This window comes from Strongylocentrotus purpuratus, unplaced genomic scaffold, assembly GCF_000002235.5.
Source record: "Strongylocentrotus purpuratus isolate Spur 01 unplaced genomic scaffold, Spur_5.0 spur5_scaffold_1, whole genome shotgun sequence".
Taxonomy (NCBI): domain Eukaryota; kingdom Metazoa; phylum Echinodermata; class Echinoidea; order Camarodonta; family Strongylocentrotidae; genus Strongylocentrotus; species Strongylocentrotus purpuratus.
Window position 1 is genome coordinate 30,162,350 of NW_022145594.1, and position 24,173 is coordinate 30,186,522.

Sequence of the window (24,173 nt, forward strand, 5' to 3'; positions counted from 1 at the left end):
TCAATCCCTATAGTATGGTACCCTGACCTCAGTAAATTAATCAATAAATCATGTTGGTCATCCTTTATTTTCTGACGTATCCCTAGTCCTTATCGTTGCATCCACCCCAAGTCTAATAATTATTATACACATAGCTCGTGCTTGCTTGCTAAAGCCGTCGAGTCTGGCACAGCTACCACGCCGAGAGCCTGAAACAATTGAAATTCATGTGCATCATACCTAATTTTTAGTTAAGTCTAAATCTCTTAAGACTTAAGAGCAATAAAATCAGAAATTAAAGTCTTACTGATACTATGCAAAATTTACTTTATTCATTTGTTTTGTCATGTTTTACTCCCAAGTATGGTTGATGTTGAATACATTTGAAGGTAGCTAGTCTAGCGACGTGCGTTGCGCGGGCAGCTAGCGTCATAGCTAGTACATGATGTACATGTACAGTATAATTATGTACAATGTATGTCACTATCAGATCTAACGCACGCTGCATGTTTAGCTAGCGACAGCTGATGTATACATTTTGAGCTCGATAAATGCCTTAAAAATCTTGCAAAGTATTACTTTAATTTCTGATTTTATTGCTCGTAATTACATATGCAGGTTAAATCGACGTGATAAATTATAATTGTAAGATCCCTTGTTGACCATACATTGTGAGACAAACGAATATCACTAGCGATATTATTTTCGATATCAGTTCTTGGTCACCTCGTGTATTCTCTTGTCTGTGTGATAAGATATGAAGTGCATTAATGCCAGTAGTACGCTAAAAACACATTTGCGGTTTAACTTTAAGCTGCTGCATTATACTGTGACATATATGAACCACCCGTCATGTACACTACCCTTTCTGCATCAATTTTCTTCCAGTAGGAATACTTGAGTTACCATGGCAACTGAAGAACAGGCCACTTCTCAGCCCCTCTTCAAGAACATTTCTGGTGACCTGGATGACCTCGAGGCCACGGAGATCGAGAGCTTGTGTGTGAACTGCGAGGAAAATGTAAGTTGATGTGAACGCATTTACCTGTACAGATCAAGGAGAAGATTGAGTTCTGGGCCCTATTTCATAAAGCTTGTTGTCAATAACAAGTTACAATAACTGTCATAAGCTACTGAAACAGTAGCATTCAAGTTCATTTTATTAAAAACCACACAAAACATGATATAATCTTTTACATAAAAAAGAGACTGGTAATAGTACATTAATTAACATATATTAACTTGATTACATCATAAAATGAATGGTTTAGGATTAAAGCTTGTGAGTGGGGCCCTATAGTCGACAAAATACATACATTAACACTATGGCAAGGTGAATAAAAAGAATGGAACGTATATACAAGCAAGGGATGGAAATACTAAGCTACATAATAAAGAACACACAAATACTCAAACACACACGTGGGCACGCATTTGATTAGCTGAGAGCAGATTTGTCATAGAAATTCAGTATTTGTTATTGATAACACGTTTTATGAAACGGGGCCCTGGATTCCTGGTAAAGACAACAATAAATTGTGAGCTTTTTCATTCCTTTTATTAATGTGAGAGGATATCATGGAAGTAATTTCTCCTGAAAAGAATGGCTCTTCTGACCTCTTCATCCTTGAATTGTGATTAGAAATCGCTGAAGAATTTGGATCATAAGATCACGCCACGTGTGTGTTGTCCCGTGTGTACATTTCTGTGTGAAGTACATGTGACTTTAGGTAAGACCAAATCACTTTTTTTATCATCTTGATGATTTAGAAATCTCACAGCTTACACTGAGTCTTAGGTTGCTATATAATCAATCTTTTATAGATAAAGTAATATTGCATTTAGATAGTGATCCTTGAGAAAGCTTCTCCCTCCCCTCTTTCTCTCTCCTTTCTTTCTCTCTCCCTTCTTTCATCTTATCTCTTTCTCTCCCACTCTCACAGGGGACAACAAAGCTTCTCCTGACCAGGATTCCGTTCTTCAAGTCTGTCGTCATCAGTTCCTTTGACTGCCCCCACTGTCACTATACCAACAACGAGATCCAGCCGGCCAGTGCCTTGCAACCACAAGGATGTATCCACGAGGTCGAGATCAGGACGGAAAAGGTAACAAACTTTAAAATTTCAATCACTACCATGAAGGGATGCCAGTGTTAGGCAATAGCCTGAATTCAGGCCCTGGCAAGTTATTTTCAGACCATAGTTTAGGCTTTTTTGTGTACAAAATAGCTCATTCTAGGTGATTTTCAGGCCCTCTGATCAATTATAACTAGCATCCCTGTACCATGGAGGCCTTGATTTTGATTGGCTGTTGAGCCCTGTTACCATGGTAGTTGCCATTGATGGCAAAGTTACCATCAATGGTAAGTTTCATGCAACGGGCCTTGGCCTTACTGTGAGTGGGCACTGATGCATAGCCAGCTGACTGTTACATGTATCTATTAGGTCGAGATCAAGACAGAAGAGTGGCCCTGTTCAGACTATAAGAATTTATATGAAATTCGTATAAAGAAAAACAATAAGAATATTTGTAGTGTGAAAGGGGGGGGGGGCGGTACAGACTTGAAAACTGCATTGTATTTTGACAAAACAAGGTAAAGTAAATGAAAGTGATCAGTGGACGCTCAAGATAGCCCCGTTCAGTCATATGATCCCCGTATGATGCGACGTTCAGAATAGAATGGGACCCTGATTCTTTATCACTTTTTCTTTTGAATTGATGCACAAACATGTGTTACGCTAAACAATGTTTCAGTTCAGGATGGGGTAGGACTTTGCATGACCAAGCACTGATGATTTGCCAGCTGTCATGTCAGCTGACCTCTTCAAATCTAGTTTCTTCTAATGTATGTACTGCTTCTTTATACAATGATCATTTATCCAATACTCAAGCATGTGTCCATGCCCCTAACTCTATGGTGATCCAGAGCTGCCAACTATTCCGTTTTTGCTGGAATTACTCCGTTTTTTCCTCCAAATTACTGTACTACGTTTTTTCTTCATAAAATACGTTTTTTAATAAATGTTTTTATTTTTTTTATTTAAAATTTTTTTTTTTTTACATACCGCACGTCAAACAACTTCCCTAAAATGGTGATTTGATCACAAATTCAATAGAAAACTAATTTCAAAACCTACTTGAAGAGAAAAAAAATTAAATGCCGATAATACTAAAATAACCACCAAAAAAATTACCTGCTCGTATGGAAAAAACAGCATGATGAATGAACTGCATTGGAAGTTTCGTGCGTGGTTGTAAGTTTCGTTTTTATGAATTCCTTTTTTTTGCTTGAAATTCCTTTTTTTTGCCATCATGATTCCTTTTTTTGTTCGCACAAGGTTGGCAGCTCTGGTGATCTAACATTTGCTCAGCCAACCAACTGCTCTGGGTTTTATTTTGTCATAGTATTTAGGGTTAGGGTTAGGCTGCAGTTGAGTTTCGGCTTAGAGTCATGGTTAGGATTAGGGTTAGGGTTAGGCTTATGTGTAGTTTTTGGGCCAGGGTTAAAGTTACGAATTTGGTTAATATGAAATTACAGCAGAACAAATTGTTGGAGGAGCATATGTTGTACAACTTTTTATATATGAGGGTTCTTTATATAACATTTCTTTAAATTTGTATCATATAAATATCCTGTAGTATGACGAGGCAATTGTTTTTCCTTTGCTTTTGTCTATCAACAGGATATGGACAGGCAAGTTATTAGGACGAACTCTGCATCTGTGCGTATTCCAGAACTGGATTTTGAAATCCCTGCTTTCACTCAAAAAGGATGTGAGTATAAACTGAAGATCTTACTCTTTATATTTGTCTCTATCTCTCTTGCTCCCTGTCTCCCTCTCTCTCTCACACCTATCTCTCTCTCTCTCCCTCCCTCCCCTCCCCCTCTCTCTCTCTCCCTTCCTTCTTCGCTCCTTCTCTCATCAAAATACTGTTTAAATCAAATTATAGTACTGTGATATTATAGGACTGGGCAAACATAAATTGACTGAATGTAACCAGGACTTTGCAGATGATTTAAACTTATTTTATACACGATTTGATTGCAATGATTTTCATGATCAAAATGAATGCTTGAGTAAATCCTTGTTAAGTAAAATCACAAGTAATGTTGGCATTGTAATATCAGAGCTAGATGTGAGGAACATCTTAAGAAGATTAAAAGTAAACAAAGCCACTGGACCTGATGACATCTCAAATCGAATTCTTAAAACTTGTTATCAACAATTAGCTCCTATTTTTACGAGATTATATCAGTTAACTTTGGATCTAGGTGTAATACCACAAATATGGAAAACATCTTCGATTATACCAGTTCCAAAAGGGAATAGGAAAGGCAGAAGCACAGATCTGAATGCCTTTTGCCCTGTAGCACTCACATCTAATGTCATGAAATGTTTGGAAAGGTTGATTTTGAAACATCTATTGAGTCAAGCTGGCTCATTTATTGACCCCTTTCAATTTGCTTATAGACAGAATAGGGGAGTTGAGGACGCTGTTCTTGTCCTTCTTTATGGAATATATAGTCATTTAGATATCCCCAAATCATATGTAAGATGTACCTTCATTGACCTCTCTAGTGCTTTTAATACCATAACTCCTCACCTTTTAATAAATAAACTGATAGAAATGGAGGTTGATGTTAAAATAGTGCTCTGGGTTCATAACTTTCTAACAAATAGACAACAATCAGTAAGACTTGGAAATATTAAATCCCCTACTTTGTTAACCAATACAGGAGCTCCACAAGGGTGTGTCCTTTCTCCCGTTATTTTCACTGTATACCAGTGATTGCGCTAGTACCAGTCAATGTTGTGCATTTATAAAGTATGCTGATGACACTGCCATCACAGGTTTCATTAAGGGAGGAAATAGTGAGAATGAGTATTTTTGTCAAGTTACCGGTAATCAGTTTGTTGAATGGTGCGATCGACACAACCTATATTTGAATGTTAAAAAAAACCAAAGAGATTATTATAGACTTTTGACGTGACCTTAAATTATATCCTTTTGTATATTCATGAACAGGCAATCGAACACGTACATGAATATAAGTATCTTGGTAAGTATCTTGTACCTTGATTGATGATAAGCTACGATTTAATAAGAACACCAACGCTGTACACAGTAGAGCTACATGTAATCAACAGATGTTTTTTCTAAGGAAGCTCAAAAAATTTAACGTTGACAGGACGATCTTGCATCTTTTCTATCAGTCTATCATTCAAAGTGTTCTTCTATTCAATCTCATTTGTTTTTATGGAAATCTCACACAAGCAGACAAAACTAAACTCGAACATCCGAGGAAAATTGCTCAACGTATTATCGGCATTGAATTACCACCCCTATCAGTTTTGTTTGAAGATCGCTTATTGACTAAAATAACTTATATTATGAAAGACCCATCACATCCACTATTTTCTTGTTTTACTTTTAACCGCTCAGGAATCCGCCTGCGTGTACCAATTACCCGTAGAGCCAGATACAGAAATTCTTTTATTCCAAATTCCATGCACATCTATAATGCACAAGTAACACAAAATTCTCAGCTTTAAGCGAAATAATAGCGATTATGATTATTTGTTAACTTTTTTTCTACCCACCCAGTAAATAAACTTGTAGGGATTGGGTTGGAAAGTTTTCCACCTTATCACCTTTGTGGGTCAAAACATCCGTTGTTTAGCTCTGCTGCTGATTTTGTTGTATTTTTCTGTCATGCATTATAATCTGATTGTAAATTATGCCATCTCTCCTTCTCTATCTCTCCCCTTTCCCTTTGGACCCTTACCAACTCTCCCTATATTTCTCTCTTTTATCAGTCCTTCGAGCTTGAGCTCTCTTCTCCTTTCTCTTTCTGCTCGTATTTCGATTGTGATGCTGCTCCTATTCTACTTTCATATTCACATCTATATTAATACCTGAATTTATTCATGATGTGATTCAGAATTGTATTTAAAATTCTTGCTATGTATAAGTCATATAACTGTCTTTTCATGTTTTGTGCTGAAAGCCGGAGGACCGTACCTGCTCATAGACTTTTTCTTATAGAGTCTTGACGCCCTTCTGGCTTTCAGCACACGACACCATGTTTTTGTCTTATGTTTTATGTATTACATGCTATACCAATGGAAAACAAATTTCTGTATTATATTATGGACAATAAAATCTTGAATCTTGACATTTATTATAAGAAATTTAATTTCAAAAGTAAGAACAATCATCTTTGTCAAACCCATCATTCTTATCATGGTTATTATTAAATATCATCATAAACTTTGTCTCTCTTTTCTTGTCTCTATCAGGAGGAAGAAGATATAGAAGAAGAAGAAAGTTTTCTTGATCTGGAAGGGCTTAGGAATCTTCAAACGAACAAGGTTTGTACCTGCTTTATTCAAGGTTTTAAGGCTCAAGCGAATTCTTGATGGTGCTTTTAAAGCCAGTGGGTCGTCAGTTTCAATGTGCAGAAGGTCATAATTTGCGGACACCAGATTTGGTGGAAATACAGTCAAACCTGTCTTAACGACCACCTGTCTATATAACGACCACCTATCCATAACGACCACTTAAAATCCCCCGTAAGATTTGGTGTTGCGAAGATACAGTTACAATGAGTTATCAATTTTGCATTACAATATAATAATATATGTATATGCTGTGTATAGATATGATACAATACATATTGATTGATATTTCACAGGTAATATAGTCACATGGATAAAACAAAAATTAAAAAACAAGTGGGATTATGTTCTGATGAAAAATGCCAAAATGAGTACACTGTCTCTTTTCTGGGTCATTAACTTATTTCTGTAAGTGATGTTTAACTTATAATTTGCAGTAAAGATTCTGTCCACTTACAAAATACATGGAGTTTGCATTGTGAAATTCTGGAGCATTCATACAGATACACATACTTGTTTTCATACCGGTTTACTAACATATTCAATTTATGGATATTTCTTTCCTGGGGACCTAGTGATGAGTTATTCCAGTAACCTGTTATTAATGAATGAATGAACTACATACAATACTTGGAATCCAGTCTGCACACATTACGTGTTGCTATATCTTGCAAGCCTCTGGCAAGATTTTCAGGTTGTCAGGAACAAGTTTTGTTTATAAAAAGTATGCATAAAATTTGAATATGTTACTAAACCGGTATATTGAAGTGGCATGAATATAATGCATGAGACATTATTGATCCTTGACATTTGTTTGACCATTTTTTTACCTTTGACCCGTTGACAGGAAACAGCAGAGAGCTCTAGACCGGAGGAGATCATGGAGTCATCAGTTGATGCTAACGAGTGGAGGTTAGAGGTCGAGAGGGTGACCCCATCCCTAAAGGTACTATTGTCTTTGAAATGAATGGGCTGTCCCATATTGCCTCCATTACTGACCGTATTACAACATAGAGTACTTAAAAAACAGAGAGTTTCCTTCCATGAACTTTCCAGAACTTTGCCACTCTCCCCCAGGTGACGGAAATGGGTTCCCGTTAGGAAGTAATTCCTTGAATGATTTAGTGGCCTATTATGGCAGCTGAGATAAAGCTGGGGAAAATCTTCTCCCCCTCTCTCTCATTCTTCCTAAACTTATTTTCCTTGCCTACCTCTCCAACCTCTCCTCCTCCTTTACTCCATCTGCTTGCCTTTTCTCCCCTCTTCTCTCTTTACCCCCCCCCCCTACTTTCTCCTTTTCTTCCACTCTGTCTATTCCAAGTGGAATGACTTATTTACACTCGTTTACACTTTATCTCCCACCTATAATGTACCCTCTACTTTCTCCTCTCTTTCACATTTTCTTACATCGTTTCCTACTCCGAGCCTTTACCCACATGTTCAGAAAATCATAATCCCCTTAATTAATTTTTGTTGCCAACCTATGTATGATTAATAATTGTTACTATACATGATTGATATATGAATGAATGTATATTGATCAATGATTAATTATACATGATTAATATATAATTGTTATTATGCATGATTGATATATCGTCCTTGTTTTCACGAAGTGACGGTAGTGAGGAAAATCGTAACGCAAAGTGAATGCAATTTGTTTTCACTACCGTCACTTCGTGAAAACAGCGACGATATATTTGTAACTGTAATGCATTATTGTTTGTATATGTTTTATATGTAGTGCGACCTGCCATGGTTTCGGAAAGGGAACATGGACCTGGTCTTGAATGTACACATGTATTCCTTTTATATGAAATAAGGGCATGATTTAACAACATTATTATTATGATTATTATTATTATCAAAAATGTATTATTATTATTATCATTGTTATTATTTCCTTGAAAGGTCCACATTAGAACAGATAACAAGGACTGGAGAACACACGTGGATCAGATGCATCTACACAAAGATGGGATTGAGACGGCTCTCTCAGAGACTAAGGTAAGAGTACTTCAAAGCAAGATTGTAGGAGTTTGTCAGCCTTAAGTTGAATAAAAAGAACAATCACAATGCCAACAACATATACATTTAAAAGAGAAAAAAACAAGTATAAATCACAAACGAATACAAATATGGTTGCATTTGCAAAGGCCACAGGCCTGTCAATGGCTATCACCATTACACAAAATATGATATTTGTATATATATATATATATATATATCTACCCAGTATATTAAAAAAAAAGGCATTTAAGATATTATTAAGAAGCACAAGAACTAGTTGTCAACTAGGATTCATACCGTAAATGGCAATATAAATCAGTTGAAAATTAAGTATTTATAAAGAATATTAAAAAAAAACAATATTAACTTTTTTTTAAAAACAAAACAAAACAAATCTTTTAAAGCCCGCCTGCACTACTTTAGGCAGGAGGGATTGGGCCACCCAGCGTAGTCACTGACAGGTGGTTATCTTATCAAATCAGCTCTCAATTAACATAAGAAAAAGGGGATCATGGAGGACCAGCGGTCACCAATTAGGCATTGTTTGCTATATAGAGGGCGCAAGTAGCTATAAGTTGTGCAGTGGGGCTTTAAACATGGCAAGCGAGGGACAGATTTTACTTCATTGCTTAGGGAATACCTTCATATCACCTCCATATTTATAATTTATCAGGGTTACCTTGACAAACTGCAAAAGGAGATCACAAGGACGTTGGAGAAGATAGGGAGCAGAGAGAAATACATCAACAACCAGCTTGAGCATCTATTACAGGACTTCAGAGGAACACAAGATGGTTTAGCCGAGGTAAGTCTGTATTATAGGTGTTGTAGTCTAGTGGATTATATCTGGACACCTACCCCCTGGGCATCCACCCCCGGATAACCACCCCAGTCAACTACCCCTTAAGACAATTACTACCCCCTAAGACAACTACCCCCTAGGGCAACCACCCTCTAGGACGACTACCCCCTGGACAACTACCCCCCAGACAACTAACTACTAGGAAAACTACCCCCCAGACAACTTACCCCCTACAATTCATTTTACCTTTATTTTGTAACTATTCTATAGATGAAGGAATGGTACAGACAGGCTAGTGGATGAGTGACAGAAAGAATAGGCTAGTTATCTTTATATTGCATTTATATAACCTTCATAACCCATTCATCTTACTATAATGTAACCTTCATTTGCTGTTATATATCACCTTCGCATCAACGCCATATTACCTCATATTACCATCTTACATTTGTTAATGTTGTATAGATGAAGGAACAGTACAGGCAGGCTAGTGGATGAGTGACAGAAAGAACCAACTAGCTATCTTCATATTACGTTCATATAACATTCACATTACTTTCATCTTACTATAATGTTACCTTCATGTTACTGTTGTTAATCACCTTCACATCAACGTCATATTACCTCATATTACCACCCGTTACTTTTGTTACTGTTGTACAGGTGAAGGAACAGTACAGGCAGGCTAGCGGCGGGGTGACAGAACGAACGAGACAACTTGCTGAAGTGACAGAAGAATTGGAACGGATAAAACAAGAGATGGAAGAGAGAGGGTCAAGCATGACTGACGGATGTAAGTTGAACTTCCTTTTTGTAAACTTCTGTTACATGTTTGAGGAGCTGAGTACAGTTCATTTGGTTGAGTGTCTGTGTGTTTAACAATAGATTGAATATGAATCAAGCTCAGGCAGATGGTTGGGGTGTGCATTATGTGTTAACATGCCCCTCCCCTGGCCCTTGGACACACTGAGGTACACTCGAAAAAACTCTGTCCCTCAGATAGGATGTAAATTGGAGGCCCATGTGGAGGAGAGCTGCCACCTTTCTATGTTTAAGGGAGTCACTCGTCAGTATCCATGTGCAGAAGGCCATAATTCCCTGACACCAGACTTGGTGGAAATACCATTAATGGGAGTACAAATCTGCACACAGTGAACCCGTAGGCCAGTCAAGAATAACCCCCTAATCTCTCGGAGAGCTCGAGAGTCTTCGGGTGAGGGAAAAGCAAAGCATTACCTAAGGTCTAATGGTCATAAAACTGAAGGCTAACTCTGGTGATTGACAACACCTGTTATTGGTTAAACACCCGAACGGTGTCGAATTCCCCATGAGAGCTGACTTCTATGTGTCTTTAAGAACACACTGGCTTAGAGGTACACCTGCACATTCTAAAACAGCAATGTGTTGATTTGTTTATGTTTATTGTTCAACAACAAAAATTAGTTAATTTCATTATTTATATGGAAGTGTCTTAGTCGAGCGGTTTAAGCACTTAACTTGAAATGATACCTGACTCAACATTAACGTCCTTTGGCAAGGTGTTAATCTACATTTGCTACTCCATACCCAGGAGAGAAATGGGGACCTGATAGGATGACGAAAGCCTTTGTGTTAGTATTTGCCATATGCATTCACAGTGACCATATGGTAGGAATACTCCCCGGGGAGTGGAGTTGGTGCACATTTTGTGTGATGAGGAATCCGATGATCGGGGTAATAATATCTGTAAACCGCACAGAGACGTTATTTCGTATAAAAGGGATCCGGTAACTTTGTCCCCGATTCTGAAACACAATACTGGATTTAGCTCAAGCTGCAATGATAATTATAAACCTTAAGGTCAGTCAGGAATCCCATGACTTGTACAAGCCGATCCCGTGTCTAATTATCAAGATATTTATGATTTGAAATCGAAACAAAATTTTGCGTCTTCCTAACGGTTTTTCCTAACACTACAGTCTATTGAGGAAAACGAGTATGGTAAAACCAGTCTCTCAAAGATTTTTTACTTTTTTGAGGCTATTCTTGATCTTTTTGAAGCGCGATCTTTTTTGGCTTCAATATTACACTGTATCACAGACACTGATAACACATAGGGCCATGCATCTTAATTTTAACATTATTAAGCGATGCCTTTAAGTGTTATGTAAACCCAGATTATTATTATTTTAATTTATTATTTATTTATTTATCTTGCAGCTCCGTTGGTGAAGATCAAGCAAGCTCTCCAGCGTCTGAAGAACGAGGTCATCCAGATGGATGTCAGGGTAGGGGTCGTGGAGCAAAACCTTCTTCAAGCAAAGCTCAAAGACAAGACTAACATGCAAAGGGATATGAATAAACCCATTGGAAATGCAAATGATTATGATTATTTAAAGGGATAAACACGATCGCATCTATTTTCAAGAAGCCAGATTGATGTCAGGGTAGGGGTCGTGGAGCAAAACCTTCTTCAAGCAAAGCTCAAAGACAAGACTAACATGCAGAGGGATATGAATAAACCAATTGGAAATGGAAATGAATATGATTATTAAAACGGATAAACACGATCGCATCTATTTTCGAGAAACCAACACAAGGGGAATTTCAATACCCCATTGTACATCCGGCCATAGACATCATGTTCTGATTACCGGTATGTAGTATGTCGTTGTAATGATCACACATTTCAATAGGAGACTCACAGCTATTGAAATTGCTTTAAGTTGATCCTCCAAAGTAAATGCGATCAAGATTATAAAAGTTTGGGTTGTAAATAACACAGACTATAGGCTAAACATTTAAGCAAGGTTGGAAGAGAAGTATGCAGATTACTCTAGGAGCTTAAAATAGGGGTTGTGGAGCAAAACTTCCAAGGAAAGCTGAAAGATAAGATTGTCATGCAAAGAGATGTGAATAAACATATTGGTATTAAATGCTAATGAATATGATTGTAAAAAAAAAGAAAAAATTAAATGGGATATGATTGGTACAGGCTAGAGGCAGCGCAAAGATGTATAATGCAAAACTTTGTCAGTTTGTTTGTTAACCTGACTGCTAAGAAAGCTAAGGAGCGTTTATGCTTGTATGTAAACAACCAGGGACAGACGGATTAAGGACTATCCGAGGGGCTTGCTATGGTACTGAGAATTAGTGCCTTATCAAAGGGCACACGCGCATCGACTTGCTTTTGATCCCCGGACCTTCCAGGTACGAGACCACTGCTCTACCCCTGAGCTTCCTCAAATATCAGGGATGCCAGTTTTCATGTAATAGCCTAAATTTAGGCCCTGGCGAGTTATTTTCATAACATAGTTTAGGCTTTTTTTTGTGTACAAACTAGCTCATTCTAGGTGATTTTCAGGCCCTCTGATCAATTTTAACTGGCATCCCTGAAATATGAATGTTTGTTTCAAATCTGGGTATGAATCACACATGCTAGTGAATATGATCATTAATTGTGTGACAGATTGTTAAAGGCCATGATGTAAGGCTCAAACCATACCTTAAAGATTAGTCCTTCACCCTCCTGCCTCCTGGCAGTATCCTTCCCAGGGAGCAGTGAGTTCAGCCAAACTGCAAATGATCAGGCACAGGCCGCTTTGCAGCAAGAATGAAGCTCTGGGGTCTCAAAGACTCTGACCGTGTCCATGTAGTCAAATGCAGACTGTATGAGTATGTTCTGAATGAGTATGCTATAGCAGGACCCCCATGTCCCATCACTGATATTTACAACCCACATCTGGTGTTATATTGAAACGATTGTCAGTTTTAAATACCTATGGTTGATATAAAGATAATAACTGACCAATCACAAAGCAGCATGGAGTACACTGACCTTTAGATTTCCACTGAATTCAATCTGCTTTGCTGCAATGAAAACTTTATGGATGGTAAATCAAATTTTTCATAAAAACATGACCTCATTTCACAAAACCATCTTAATTACAAGTTCAGCAACATCCCATCCAAATATGCTTGAACAAGCGTTTATTTAAATGAGATGCTGACGAACTTGTATTTCAGATTGTTTTGTGAAACGATGCCTAGATTCCTAAAAAAGTAATGAATTTATAATAATTATTTTCATACAACAGAATTCTTGACAGAGCAATAGAGAAATAGATTTAAGTATATTCTGGTAATGTAGTAGGAAACTTTGTTATCCATCAAATATTGGATATTGGAAATCATTGTGAATATCTGTGATTAACATTATGTAAATTAATAAAGTTCTGTATATGTATGTAAATAGCTCTTTTTGTGAAAATACATAGATGAGCAGGATGTATAAAGTAGTTCTTTGTAAAACTGTTGTAAAGTGTGAATAAAAAGCCTATTTGAAAAAAAAGGAACAAGCCCTAATCTTTTGTGTGGTAATTTTCTACTTGAAGCCATTACACTCAGCTCATCCAGTAGTGTCTTTTGACATGCAGATTACACCAAGATGGAGGGTTTCTACAGTCATGGAGAAACGTGGAAAGTCATGAAAAAAATATTGAAAGTCGTTGAAAATGAAACAAATATCCCAAAGTCATGGAATGTCATGGAAATTGATCGTGGGTGTGGGGTGTATGTGGCTATGGCAGCCTTCCGGTAAGAACTAATAAATTTGAGTGTCGCTTGTATGCCGCAATGAACCCACACCAAAATGGTACTTATCTGGGCATCAAAAAAGGCGAAGTGGATCATGAAAAGTTGTGGAATTTGGTTCTCAAATTTCATTAAAAAACTACCCTCTCTTTGCTATGCCATATCTTCCACTTCACTATACCACTGCATGTACCTCTCCCCCAAACCTCTGTCATACATTCTAAATCTCTCCTTTCTCTCGTTTGCTTGCTCTATTTCATACTTCTCTTCCCCTAACAACCCCCCCCCCCCCTCTCTCTCATACACTCCAAGATTTTGATCTCCTTTCTCTCCTTCCTCCCTCTTACTGGTACATATTGGCCATCTACCTCTACATCCCTAATTATGATCTATATCTATCCTTTATATTCTCTTGCTCACTGTATACCTCTCCCTCCCTCTCCCCCCCCCCCACTCCCATGCACCCTCATCTCTCTCTCTCCCTCCATTTCTTCTCCATTTCCTCCCTCCATCGCCACTCACATGCACCCTCATCTCTCCCCCTTCCCTCCCTGCCTCCCTTCCCTGCCTCCCTCTCTGATTAAAACCTTACAAATAATTCATAAATTCAGACTTTGAATAAGAAATACAACAAATAATTTAATCTTTGACATATACTCTGTACACATAAACATGGTTAGCACAAAAATGTTTGTTATGAACATATTTCAGATGTAATAACATTTCAATTTCAGTTAATTTGGAATCCTTTGCATATCATAAATACAAGGCTGTACACTTACAAACCATAAGGTCATATGATTTGGACTACAGTGATCAGATTTTCTTCATGATATTGATTTATACACTGATGAGAAGTATGTCGTACGGTTAACACACACTGGTATGCCATTTTGTATAGAAAAATGGTGATTTTGACATTTTCAACATGTCACATAGTTCAGGATTTCAATGCATATTTCACTCCTATACAAGTAGCTCTTGGCATCAAGGCTATTATCAAATCACATGACCACTTTGTTCATACATGCAGGCCTTCAGCATAAGGCACACATAACTTGGTACACATCTACTCAGAGGCCTGATAGTTAAAATGGAAGAACGAAAATACAACAATGCTATTAAGTACTGGAATAATCCTTGAATTGTGATATGTACATACATGGAGTTGGTCCAGATATACATTATTACAACTTCACTAATTCCTACCAAATTTTCACTTCAGGAAGATAGACAAATTGTCTCTGTTTATAGTATATACAAAGCATAAGGCACACAAACTTGGTACATGTATACTGATAGTTCAATGAAGAAGAAAACAAAAACATTGTCAAGTACTGGAATAATTAATTCCTGAATTGTAGAGTTGGGCCAGATATACATTATCACAGTTTCAGTCATTCCTGCCAAATTTTCACTTCAGGAAGATAGAAAAATTCTATCTCTGTTTATAGTATATACAAAGCAAACGGCACACAAAACTTGGTACTCATCTAAAGTAGTTAAAAAATGGAAGACAAAGAAAAAACAAAAAAATTGTAAAGTACTGGAAAAATCCCTGAATCATAGATGTACATACCCATACAGTTGGGCCAGACATACATTATCACAGTTTCACTCATTCCTGCCAAATTTTCACTTCAGGAAGATACAACAAATATGGTCTCAGTTTATTACATATACATCACTAATCACTCTGAGATGAGTGACACCTGATGGGAATGAGTGCAGTTGAGAAAATCTGAGAAAATGAGTTTCTTCCAGGTGCATGTAAACTTTCGGGGCCCAACTTTGTATCCTCAACTCATCTGAACCTGAACAGAATGCATAAAATTAAGTACAACATGGTACTGTTAATACTGAATAAAATTATAATCACAATACAAATCAACATCATAGTCAATATTGCATTCTGGGGACTCTGCCATAAAAAGCTGAAATTAAAATTACATTTTCAACCAATCAGGATAGTGTATTTAGTAATTGTATTTATTTTTTGAGTTGTGTATGACATAGCTTTTAACTTTTAAAGTAAGAGGGCCCTCATAACGGAATCCCACTCCCAGACAAACTGGCTCAAAGCAACTCTGGCCCTGTTTCATAAAACTTGCTATCAATATCAAGTGTCACATTTCTATGACAAATTGGCTCTCAGCCAATCAAATGCAACCATTTCAGGAGCTTATACAGTTATTGCAACTTGTTATTGATAACAAGTTTCATAAAACAGGGCCCAGGTTTCAAATTTCATTCTTGCAACTTACTTTTATAAGTGCAGACAAAAATAAAAGATTTCAGTAAGTCATCCTTCACAGCTATTTTTTCTGAATTGATAATGATCAGGCGTTACACCTTGCGATTAATTGGTTGACCAGCTGCTTGTCACGGTGGTAAGAAAAGAATTGTTCTTAATGCAGTCCAGTCGAACAAACATTTACGTTTTTGACAATATTATGTCAGCTATAACATTTTATCATGAGATGGAAAAATGTACCGGTATTGGTAAAACAAATCTAAGAGAAAAGAAATTCATGAAAAGGTAGTGTTATTTCATCAATTTTGTTTTTATTGTGTTTACGTTTAAACACATCGTCTGTCATATAAAACAATTTGAATGCCGTATATGATTGATTTTAGCTTCGATAAAATTTTGTAAAATAAATTTTAGTTTGACCAAGTGATGTAAATATTGAATTTTGCATGATTGTAGATGTATATGTTGTGTATTTTCTACATGAATGTATGCTATTGTCTAATAAAGGAACCCTGTGGATGAGGGGAAAAAATGCTTGTCACAAAAGTTGCCATGGAGGGTGAACGTTTGATCCTATGATCCAGGCTATACTTCATGAAACATATAGGGTTAGGGTTGCACTCTAGAGTTCAGGTAATAGTGTTTATGGTTAGGTACACGTTATGTGATATATTTAATGTGTATGAATAAAACGTTGCTATGTTGTGATATGAAGTACATTGAATTTGCTGTTTCATTACTAGTGTTAAATATAACTTTATCTTTACAGTAATATGTAAGGCCTGAGGTTGAAGTTGGAATTTTGGTTAGTGTAGGAAACCGACGTGGAACAACTGTCACAGTAGCAAGTGTCATAGAACCGTCTTGGAGATAGTTCTATGAGATCGAGAAGCACATAATCCAGCTGTGCGATCTGGATGGTTGTACACTGCCATTGTGTGGCTCTTGAAGTTATTCTGATGGCTGTGATGTGCATCATAAGTCATCCTCATCATCTAAGGCGATTTAACAGTTTTTTCACGTCTGAGAAGTCATCCGCCTCGTTTGAGACGTAATTCCTCCTGAATTGATGTTGAGGAAAGAAGATAAAATATAGGTTTGGGGGATAGGATCCGGGCCCTGTAACATATGAATTGACTAACAATCCGATCAATTGTAAAAATCTGTTGTATCTCCAGTTTTGCTGCAATTAATTGTTTCTTATATATTAAGCATTGTATTTACCTGTAACATAAAAGTAGTGGTAAGTTGCTATTATTTATTATGTTCCAATTTATTGAAGAAGATACATGTACAAAAAAGATTTGGGATAATATCAATAGTAACTTTCAATGTTACAGGGCCTAGGCACCAGAGGCCTGAGGTGGTATTCTGAAATTGTTATGCTAGTGAAAAACTGTTTCCTGTTAGATAAAGATAAATAAAGATAAATAAGAAAAATCGTTGAGGCCCCGTTTCAAATGCACTCTAGTATAGTTTGGTGACCAAGTCACTTCCGGTCTTTTTTGCATAGCTGTGCTGTGCACGCCAGGTGTGATTGTGTGTGTGTGTACTTTATTTTCTGACAGTACTCACAGTGATTTATCACGATTCTCAAAGATTTCAAGACTGGATCATTACGTAAAAACGTTGAAAATATTTTACACATACCGGTACTAAAATTAACATATTTGGTGGTGTGATTGGAAAGAGCAAGTACAAGCGTAGAAATAATAATGTCACCTTTCTATGGTTATGTTCATTGGCAAGAGTGAAACCCTGTCTGAAATATTAGAGGATGTCACTACATTAAAGGGTTCGTTGGCTTTTTAGATGACCAATGGACATACTCCATTCTGGTGGGATATTCTAAAGTTAAGCCTGTCATTTTCTTGAAGTTTCAAGAAGGTCCTTCCATTGTCTAGACATCGATAAGATTTGGAGGATCTTTCTCTTGTTTTTCATTGCTGCCGTCACCAAAAATAAAGAACCTAGATGTAGCTTTCAGAGACGTACCAATGTACATTGGCTCAAAATTACTTCAGAGAGGCTACATCTGTGCATTTTGGGCATATTGGCGATAGCGAGAATTTCTATGTAAAGCTGGCTATATGTATTTGTACAGTTTAGAGATAAATCTGCACCAACACCTACAAGTAGTCCCATTCCATGCAATCTAAATTTATGATAACATAATTTTCACTATTTGAATATAGCAGACAACATACAGTATAGTTCACAGAATACAACCCAAGAAAACTAAACAAATGTTTATTATGGACACTTGTATATATTGTTCACAGCCGTCAGGCTGAATAGGATAGGTGCCTAACCGGCCTCAACAAGAGCAGATAGATCCTGTAATGAACGAATAAAACATCCATCATTTGTTTTATACGAAAAATATCCTAGATTCTTGTTATTTGATTTAAAGAGACTTTCAGGATTGTTCTGAGTAATTATCGCTGATAAATAAACCCAAGTTTAATAGGCTTAATTTAGCTCGCACACAGGGATAGGGGCACTTACCTCTACAAGCATCAATGCACAGTGATATACATGTATTAATCCACACACAGTATATAAAGCATATTAAACTCTACATGCCCTGCTGTGGAAAGATCGTTAAATAGTACTAGAAACTATAGCATGCTTTTTCATGGAAAAACATGTAATATTCTCAGTAAAGGAATCACACATGACCCTGCTTAACCAATCATTTGATTAGGATCTAGGAGTAAGTTGTATAGCAATAAAATTAATTTGTAATTCATTATGTTTAATAGTTCACTTACCGTCGAAAGTCAGTGAGTGACTGCAGGAATGAATCAAAATCCGCTTGGGGAACTCCATTGAATATGAAATTTCCATTACTGATTTGAGGAAAAGAATCCTGAAAAGAAATGTATGGGCATGCTTGGTGATAGTGATTCATGTAGTTTTCCTCCATTCAAGTCTGGCTGAAATACTATACCATACATGTACATACCAGGTCAGTACTCTCTCTGGCATATAGACTTAGTGTCCTTGTTACACTGACACCTCCTATACACCGCCCCTCCCCACCAAATACACACACATACAAAAAAGCTATGTTGATTGAACTGGTCAATATTTCAACTGAACTTTATGCTGACACCCCCTCCTCCCTTATCATTAGGTATCACAGAAGAGCTGCATTGAGTGGGGACACGCAGAGCTCAACCACGCAAATTCTCTCTTTATCAAGGAAGATTTTCATATCATGGAAAAAATAAATATTATAAAATTATATGTCTCTCGAAAGCTCAGGATTCCTCTAATTCGTACCGTGTCACTTCGTTTGTCACCATTTTTATTTGATCGCCGATTTGCATCGCTAGTTTTAGCTCAATGCGCTTGAACGCCATTTGTCTTTGAGTTTTAAAAATCCACTGGTTGGAAAGAGCACATCTTAAGCTTTATTTTCATATAAAAAATGATGGGGGTATGTTTCAAAAAGATCGTGAAAAATCAGAGTGAAAAGTTTGAAACCATTTTTCTATATCAGAAAAACATACTTTTAATTCGATTTTGATACGAGAAGAAAGAGAATTTACTGCAGAATACGATCATGTTAATATTAAGAATGACCGCGAGATGGTGCTTGAGCGCAAATCCGATGAATGCAGCTGTACCCTGACACTATGAACATGACGGACAAAGAAAGCTGACAAAATATACAGTTCCTCAGGTAGACAAAGGAACATCCCTTCACTGCTATTATGTAAAAATGTGTAGAACAGGTGAATATGCATGTGACACCTGTTCTACACATTTTTACACAATAGCAGTGAAGGGATGTTCCTTTGTCTACCTGGACTTCTTGAAGAGTTTAGAGCCATTTTCAAATGCCATTTAAAATTAATTTAAATGGATTTGATGGTCCAAACTTACAAAAATAATTAATCTATATATATACCCCAGATATGCCGAAATTCAGCCCCTCTTGATAGACACTCTTAATTTCTAGCCATGTTTCAAAACCCATGAAAACTTGTTCCGGCGACCCAAAAATAGCCATTTGTCACACGCATCAAAATGGGCTTCATATAATTATTTGAAAAATTCCACAAAAAAAAATATTTGTCAAAAGAACCTGAAAAAAAATAGGCATGTAGAAATTCATACAGAGAACAGATTCCTTGAAAAGAAAGGTGATTCATCAATTGATTACAAAATTATATCACCTTGAAAATGGCTAATTGTCAGTTATAGCCTAATTACGCAAAATTTGACCATTTCGTCTCTTATGTATTAAAGTGGCCGTATTTTCAAAAGTACTTATTCAAATTTGACAAATGAGGTATCAAAATTCTTCTTTTCATGTGCTCAAAAAGGAAATGGGCAGGGGAAGTGAAATTTAGAAACTTTCAAAAGTTAGCTGTGATACCTATTATCATGCACCTGTCCAAAACATCAAGAACAAAAAACAAAAACTGTGCTTAAAATAAGTACTGTGATCAAGATCTCCATCCTTGTTTAGTGACTATTCAATCTGACGTATACTCTCAGACCCATGATGACATTATTCAAACCTTATGAATTGATTTGAACTATTTGTATCTATTAGTCTTTAGAGTACTTCAGTGATCTGTTTATACTGAAATTGTATTATTGCATAACTAGTAACACAACACTCTCCCCCCCAAAAAAAAAAAAAAAAACTAGATGGAATTCGACTGCGCGCAGTCGAAAATGATGCCTCCGTCATAGAGCAATATTACAAACCAAAACAGAAGAAATTTTTCGAATTCAAGTTCAATTGTAATTCATTAACAGGTTATCAGAATATCGTGATTACAAGCAATTTCTCATATACATATATGACCCTTTGATCTTTGACCTCATGACCCTAAAATCTACTCAGTTCATTGGCTCTGCAAGATGTCCTGAGTTAAATAGTAATCCATCTGTCAGTTCTAATGAGAATGCGTTCACAAGCTATTTTTGCATACATAATGAGCCCATGACCTTTGACCTTTGACCTTATAAACCAAGAATCTACTCAGTTCATTGGCTCTGCAAGTAACATACATGACCTAATTTTGGCAGGAATCCATCGATCGGTTCTTGAGATAACGCGATCACGAGCTGTGTTTGCATACATAATGTGCGCTGTGGCCTTTGACCTTTGACCTTGTGACCCCAAAATCTAATCAGTTCATCGGCTCTGCAAGTAACATACATAACCAAGTTTGGCAGGAATCCATCAATCGGTTCTTCAGATAACGCGATCACGAGCTGTTTTTGCATACATAATGAGCCCTGTGACCTTTGACCTTTGACCTCGTGACTCCAAAATCTAATCAGTTCATTGGCTCTGCAAGATACATACATGACTAAAGTTTGGCAGGAATCCATCAATCGGTTCTTCAGATAACGCGATCACGAGCTGTGTTTGCATACATAATGAGCCCTGTGACCTTTGACCTTTGACCTCGTGACCCCAAAATCTAATCAGTTCATCGGCTCTGCAAGATACATACATGACCAAAGTTTGGCAGGAATCCATCAATCGGTTCTTCAGATAACGTGATCACGAGAACGGGACGTACGTACGTACAGACGTGTGTACAGACGTACGGACGGACAGACGGACGGACAACCCGAAAAAATAATGCCTCCGGCTACTTCGTAACTGAGGCATAAAAACTCCTTAAACTCATCTCCAATGCTGCATGTGTACCTGAATTCATCATGGCATGGATATAGAGTACAAACACACATACAGACCTGTAAGGTTGACGCCTTTGCATTCAGTGTAGAATAGAACTCCTCCTTGAACTCCTTTCCCATTAGTATCAGTCCAGTCAGGTTTGGCATGGAACACAAAGCATCTACTAGGTAATGTGAAGAGGCTGATGTTGGACACCTAATGTCCCATAGCTCGACAGTCTTGACCTACATGTATACAAACAGTGATTCATACAAGTACATTACCAGAGTACACGTTTTCATTAAATTACTGCAAATATAACTGGGTGCTCTTATATACATGTATGTGTATGGCTATGCTTGGGTGACAAATGCAATGGGCTTTATATAGTCAAATATAGGATTTGGATAAGGGCTACAAATAGGTTTGAGCTCAGGTTTAGTGATAGGAATACTTTTTGGTGCAGGGATCAAGTCCCCCCCAAAAAGCTTACTTAAAAACTTTAAGTTTAATAGTCTTCATTAAACCAAAATATCTTTTCTGAGGCAATCCTTTAAAAGTGATGTTTTTTGCAGAACATCATATTTTTAACTCGAGCCATCTGAATTCTGTATCTTACACTGCACATGAAAACCCCTCTTTTTATAATACTGTTCCTTTGTCTGCTAAGACTATTATACATTTTCATATAAAAAAAATTAACACGTTGAAAAATTATTGACAGCATGTTGCTAAAATATCATAACTCCTTAAATTCATCTCCACTGCTGCATGTGTACCTGAATTCATCATGGCATGGATATAGAGTACAAACACACATACATACCTGTAAGGTTGACGCCTTTGCATTCAGTACAGAATAGAACTCCTCCTTGAAATCCTTTCCACGTAGTGTCAGTCTAGTCAGGTTTGGCATGGAACACAAAGCATCTGCTAGGTAATGTGAAGAGGCTGATGTTGGACACCTAACATCAAGCCAGACAGTGTCGACCTACATGTATACAAACAGTGATTCATACAAGTACATTACCAGAGTACACGTTTTCATTGAATTACTGCAAATATAACTAGGTGCTCTGATAAACATGTATGTGTATGGCTATGCTTGGGTGACAAATGCAATGGGCTTTATATAGTCAAATATAGGATTTGGATAAGGGCTAGAAATAGGTTTGAGCTCAGGTTTAGTGATAGGAATACTTTTTGGTGCAGGGATCAAGTTAAGAATTTGGTTAGTACAGGATGGAAAGCACAGAAAAATTGTTGATGGGCATGCGTTAAAACAACAGGAGGATCGACAAACACAGCCATAGTGCATTTTCTCACTACATAGTGATACAAACAGTGATTCATTCAAGTACATTACCAGAATACATGTATTTATTGAATGACTGCAAATATAACTGGGTGCTCAAATATACATGTATGTGTATGGCTAAGCTCAGTTGACAAATGTTCTGGGCTTTATTAAGTCACAAATATATATAGGATCCGCATGAGAGCTGCAAATAGGCTTTGAGCTTAGGTTTAGTCTTACGGTTTATTATAGATTTTAGTGCTGGGTTAAGTTCAGAAATCGGTTAGTTCAGGGTAGTGGGCGCAGAAAATGCATCAAAAAAGATTTATAGGACTAACTTTTACTATTATAGCCGTAGTACATGTAACTACTGCGTATTCATCTGAGTAATTGCATCCATCCAAAATATTTATGAACAAAAACAAACACAGGACGCTGAGTAATACCCAGCTCATCTTGAACATAACTACAATATGAAGGTTACGTTAATTTGCCAAATAGATTTTCAATTTCATTAATTTACATATGCTTCTAGATCAACATGTATGTTTCTCTTTATATAACTTTTGTTTACTAGCTGTCATCATGTGATGAGGCTGGTGTGAGGCACTCAACATCATGAAGGCAGAGAGTCTTGATCTGTACAGAAATCGAATGACTGAAATAAGTTTAATCCTATTTAGCCCGGGCTATTTTGAAACTGCATAGCCCAGGGGAGGGGGGGGGGGCTTCTAAGGCCCCCCTATGATCTCGGCCGTGAAACGCCCGATCGTCGCGAAAATTTGCATACATGTCAAGTGAAGTGTATAGAATACTATGGTAATTTCAATTTTTTGAAAAATTCACTCATTAGCATATTTATGGTAATTTATGCAAATAAGGTCATCAAATTCACATTTTTGCCCATAAATCAGACATTATTCATATTTTAAGCATTCTTTCTCACTACATATATTTTTTTAAACCATTTGGAATAATAATACAACACAAAAAATTGAAAAACCAGGGTTATTCCTTATGTGTTCTATTGTTTTGATAGTTTTTTATGTATTTCTTTGTTTTTTTAACTTATGTATTTTATTGTTTTTATTGTTTTATTTTATTTCCAACTATAATTCAACTATTCGGACCCAAAAATAAACACCTAAACTATAAACAAGACCAAATAACCAATGTTTTATCTCTTTATTTGAAAAATGAGA

At 36.8% G+C, this 24,173-nt stretch overlaps 1 protein-coding gene and 1 long non-coding RNA gene across 2 annotated transcripts; one reads left to right on the top strand and one right to left on the bottom strand.

The window, feature by feature from the left end:
- Positions 1 to 886: 886 nt before the first annotated feature.
- LOC753117 (intraflagellar transport protein 57 homolog) lies at positions 887 to 11,722 on the top strand. The gene is made up of 9 exons (XM_030978678.1): positions 887 to 1,000; positions 1,945 to 2,084; positions 3,663 to 3,753; positions 6,282 to 6,353; positions 7,228 to 7,326; positions 8,292 to 8,387; positions 9,064 to 9,195; positions 9,856 to 9,985; positions 11,392 to 11,722. The coding sequence occupies exons 1-9, from the start codon at positions 887 to 889 to the stop codon at positions 11,574 to 11,576; spliced, it is 1,059 nt and encodes a 352-aa protein (XP_030834538.1). The 3' UTR covers positions 11,577 to 11,722.
- Positions 11,723 to 14,383: 2,661 nt separating this feature from the next.
- On the bottom strand, positions 14,384 to 22,744 carry LOC115921030. Its single transcript, XR_004062702.1, has 3 exons — positions 22,501 to 22,744; positions 18,793 to 18,890; positions 14,384 to 17,079 (listed from the first exon to the last, which is right to left on the bottom strand). It is a non-coding gene; the product is annotated as an uncharacterized LOC115921030 (long non-coding RNA).
- Positions 22,745 to 24,173: the final 1,429 nt, after the last annotated feature.

Excerpts from the sequence above, each read along its gene's own strand:
- LOC753117 (XM_030978678.1), top strand. The coding sequence starts at position 887 with ATGGCAACTGAAGAACAGGCCACTTCTCAGCCCCTCTTCAAGAACATT. Across the intron at positions 1,001-1,944 it reads GTGTGAACTGCGAGGAAAAT|CCAGGATTCCGTTCTTCAAG; the intron begins GTAAGTTGATGT and ends AGCTTCTCCTGA. Across the intron at positions 9,196-9,855 it reads CACAAGATGGTTTAGCCGAG|GTGAAGGAACAGTACAGGCA; the intron begins GTAAGTCTGTAT and ends ACTGTTGTACAG.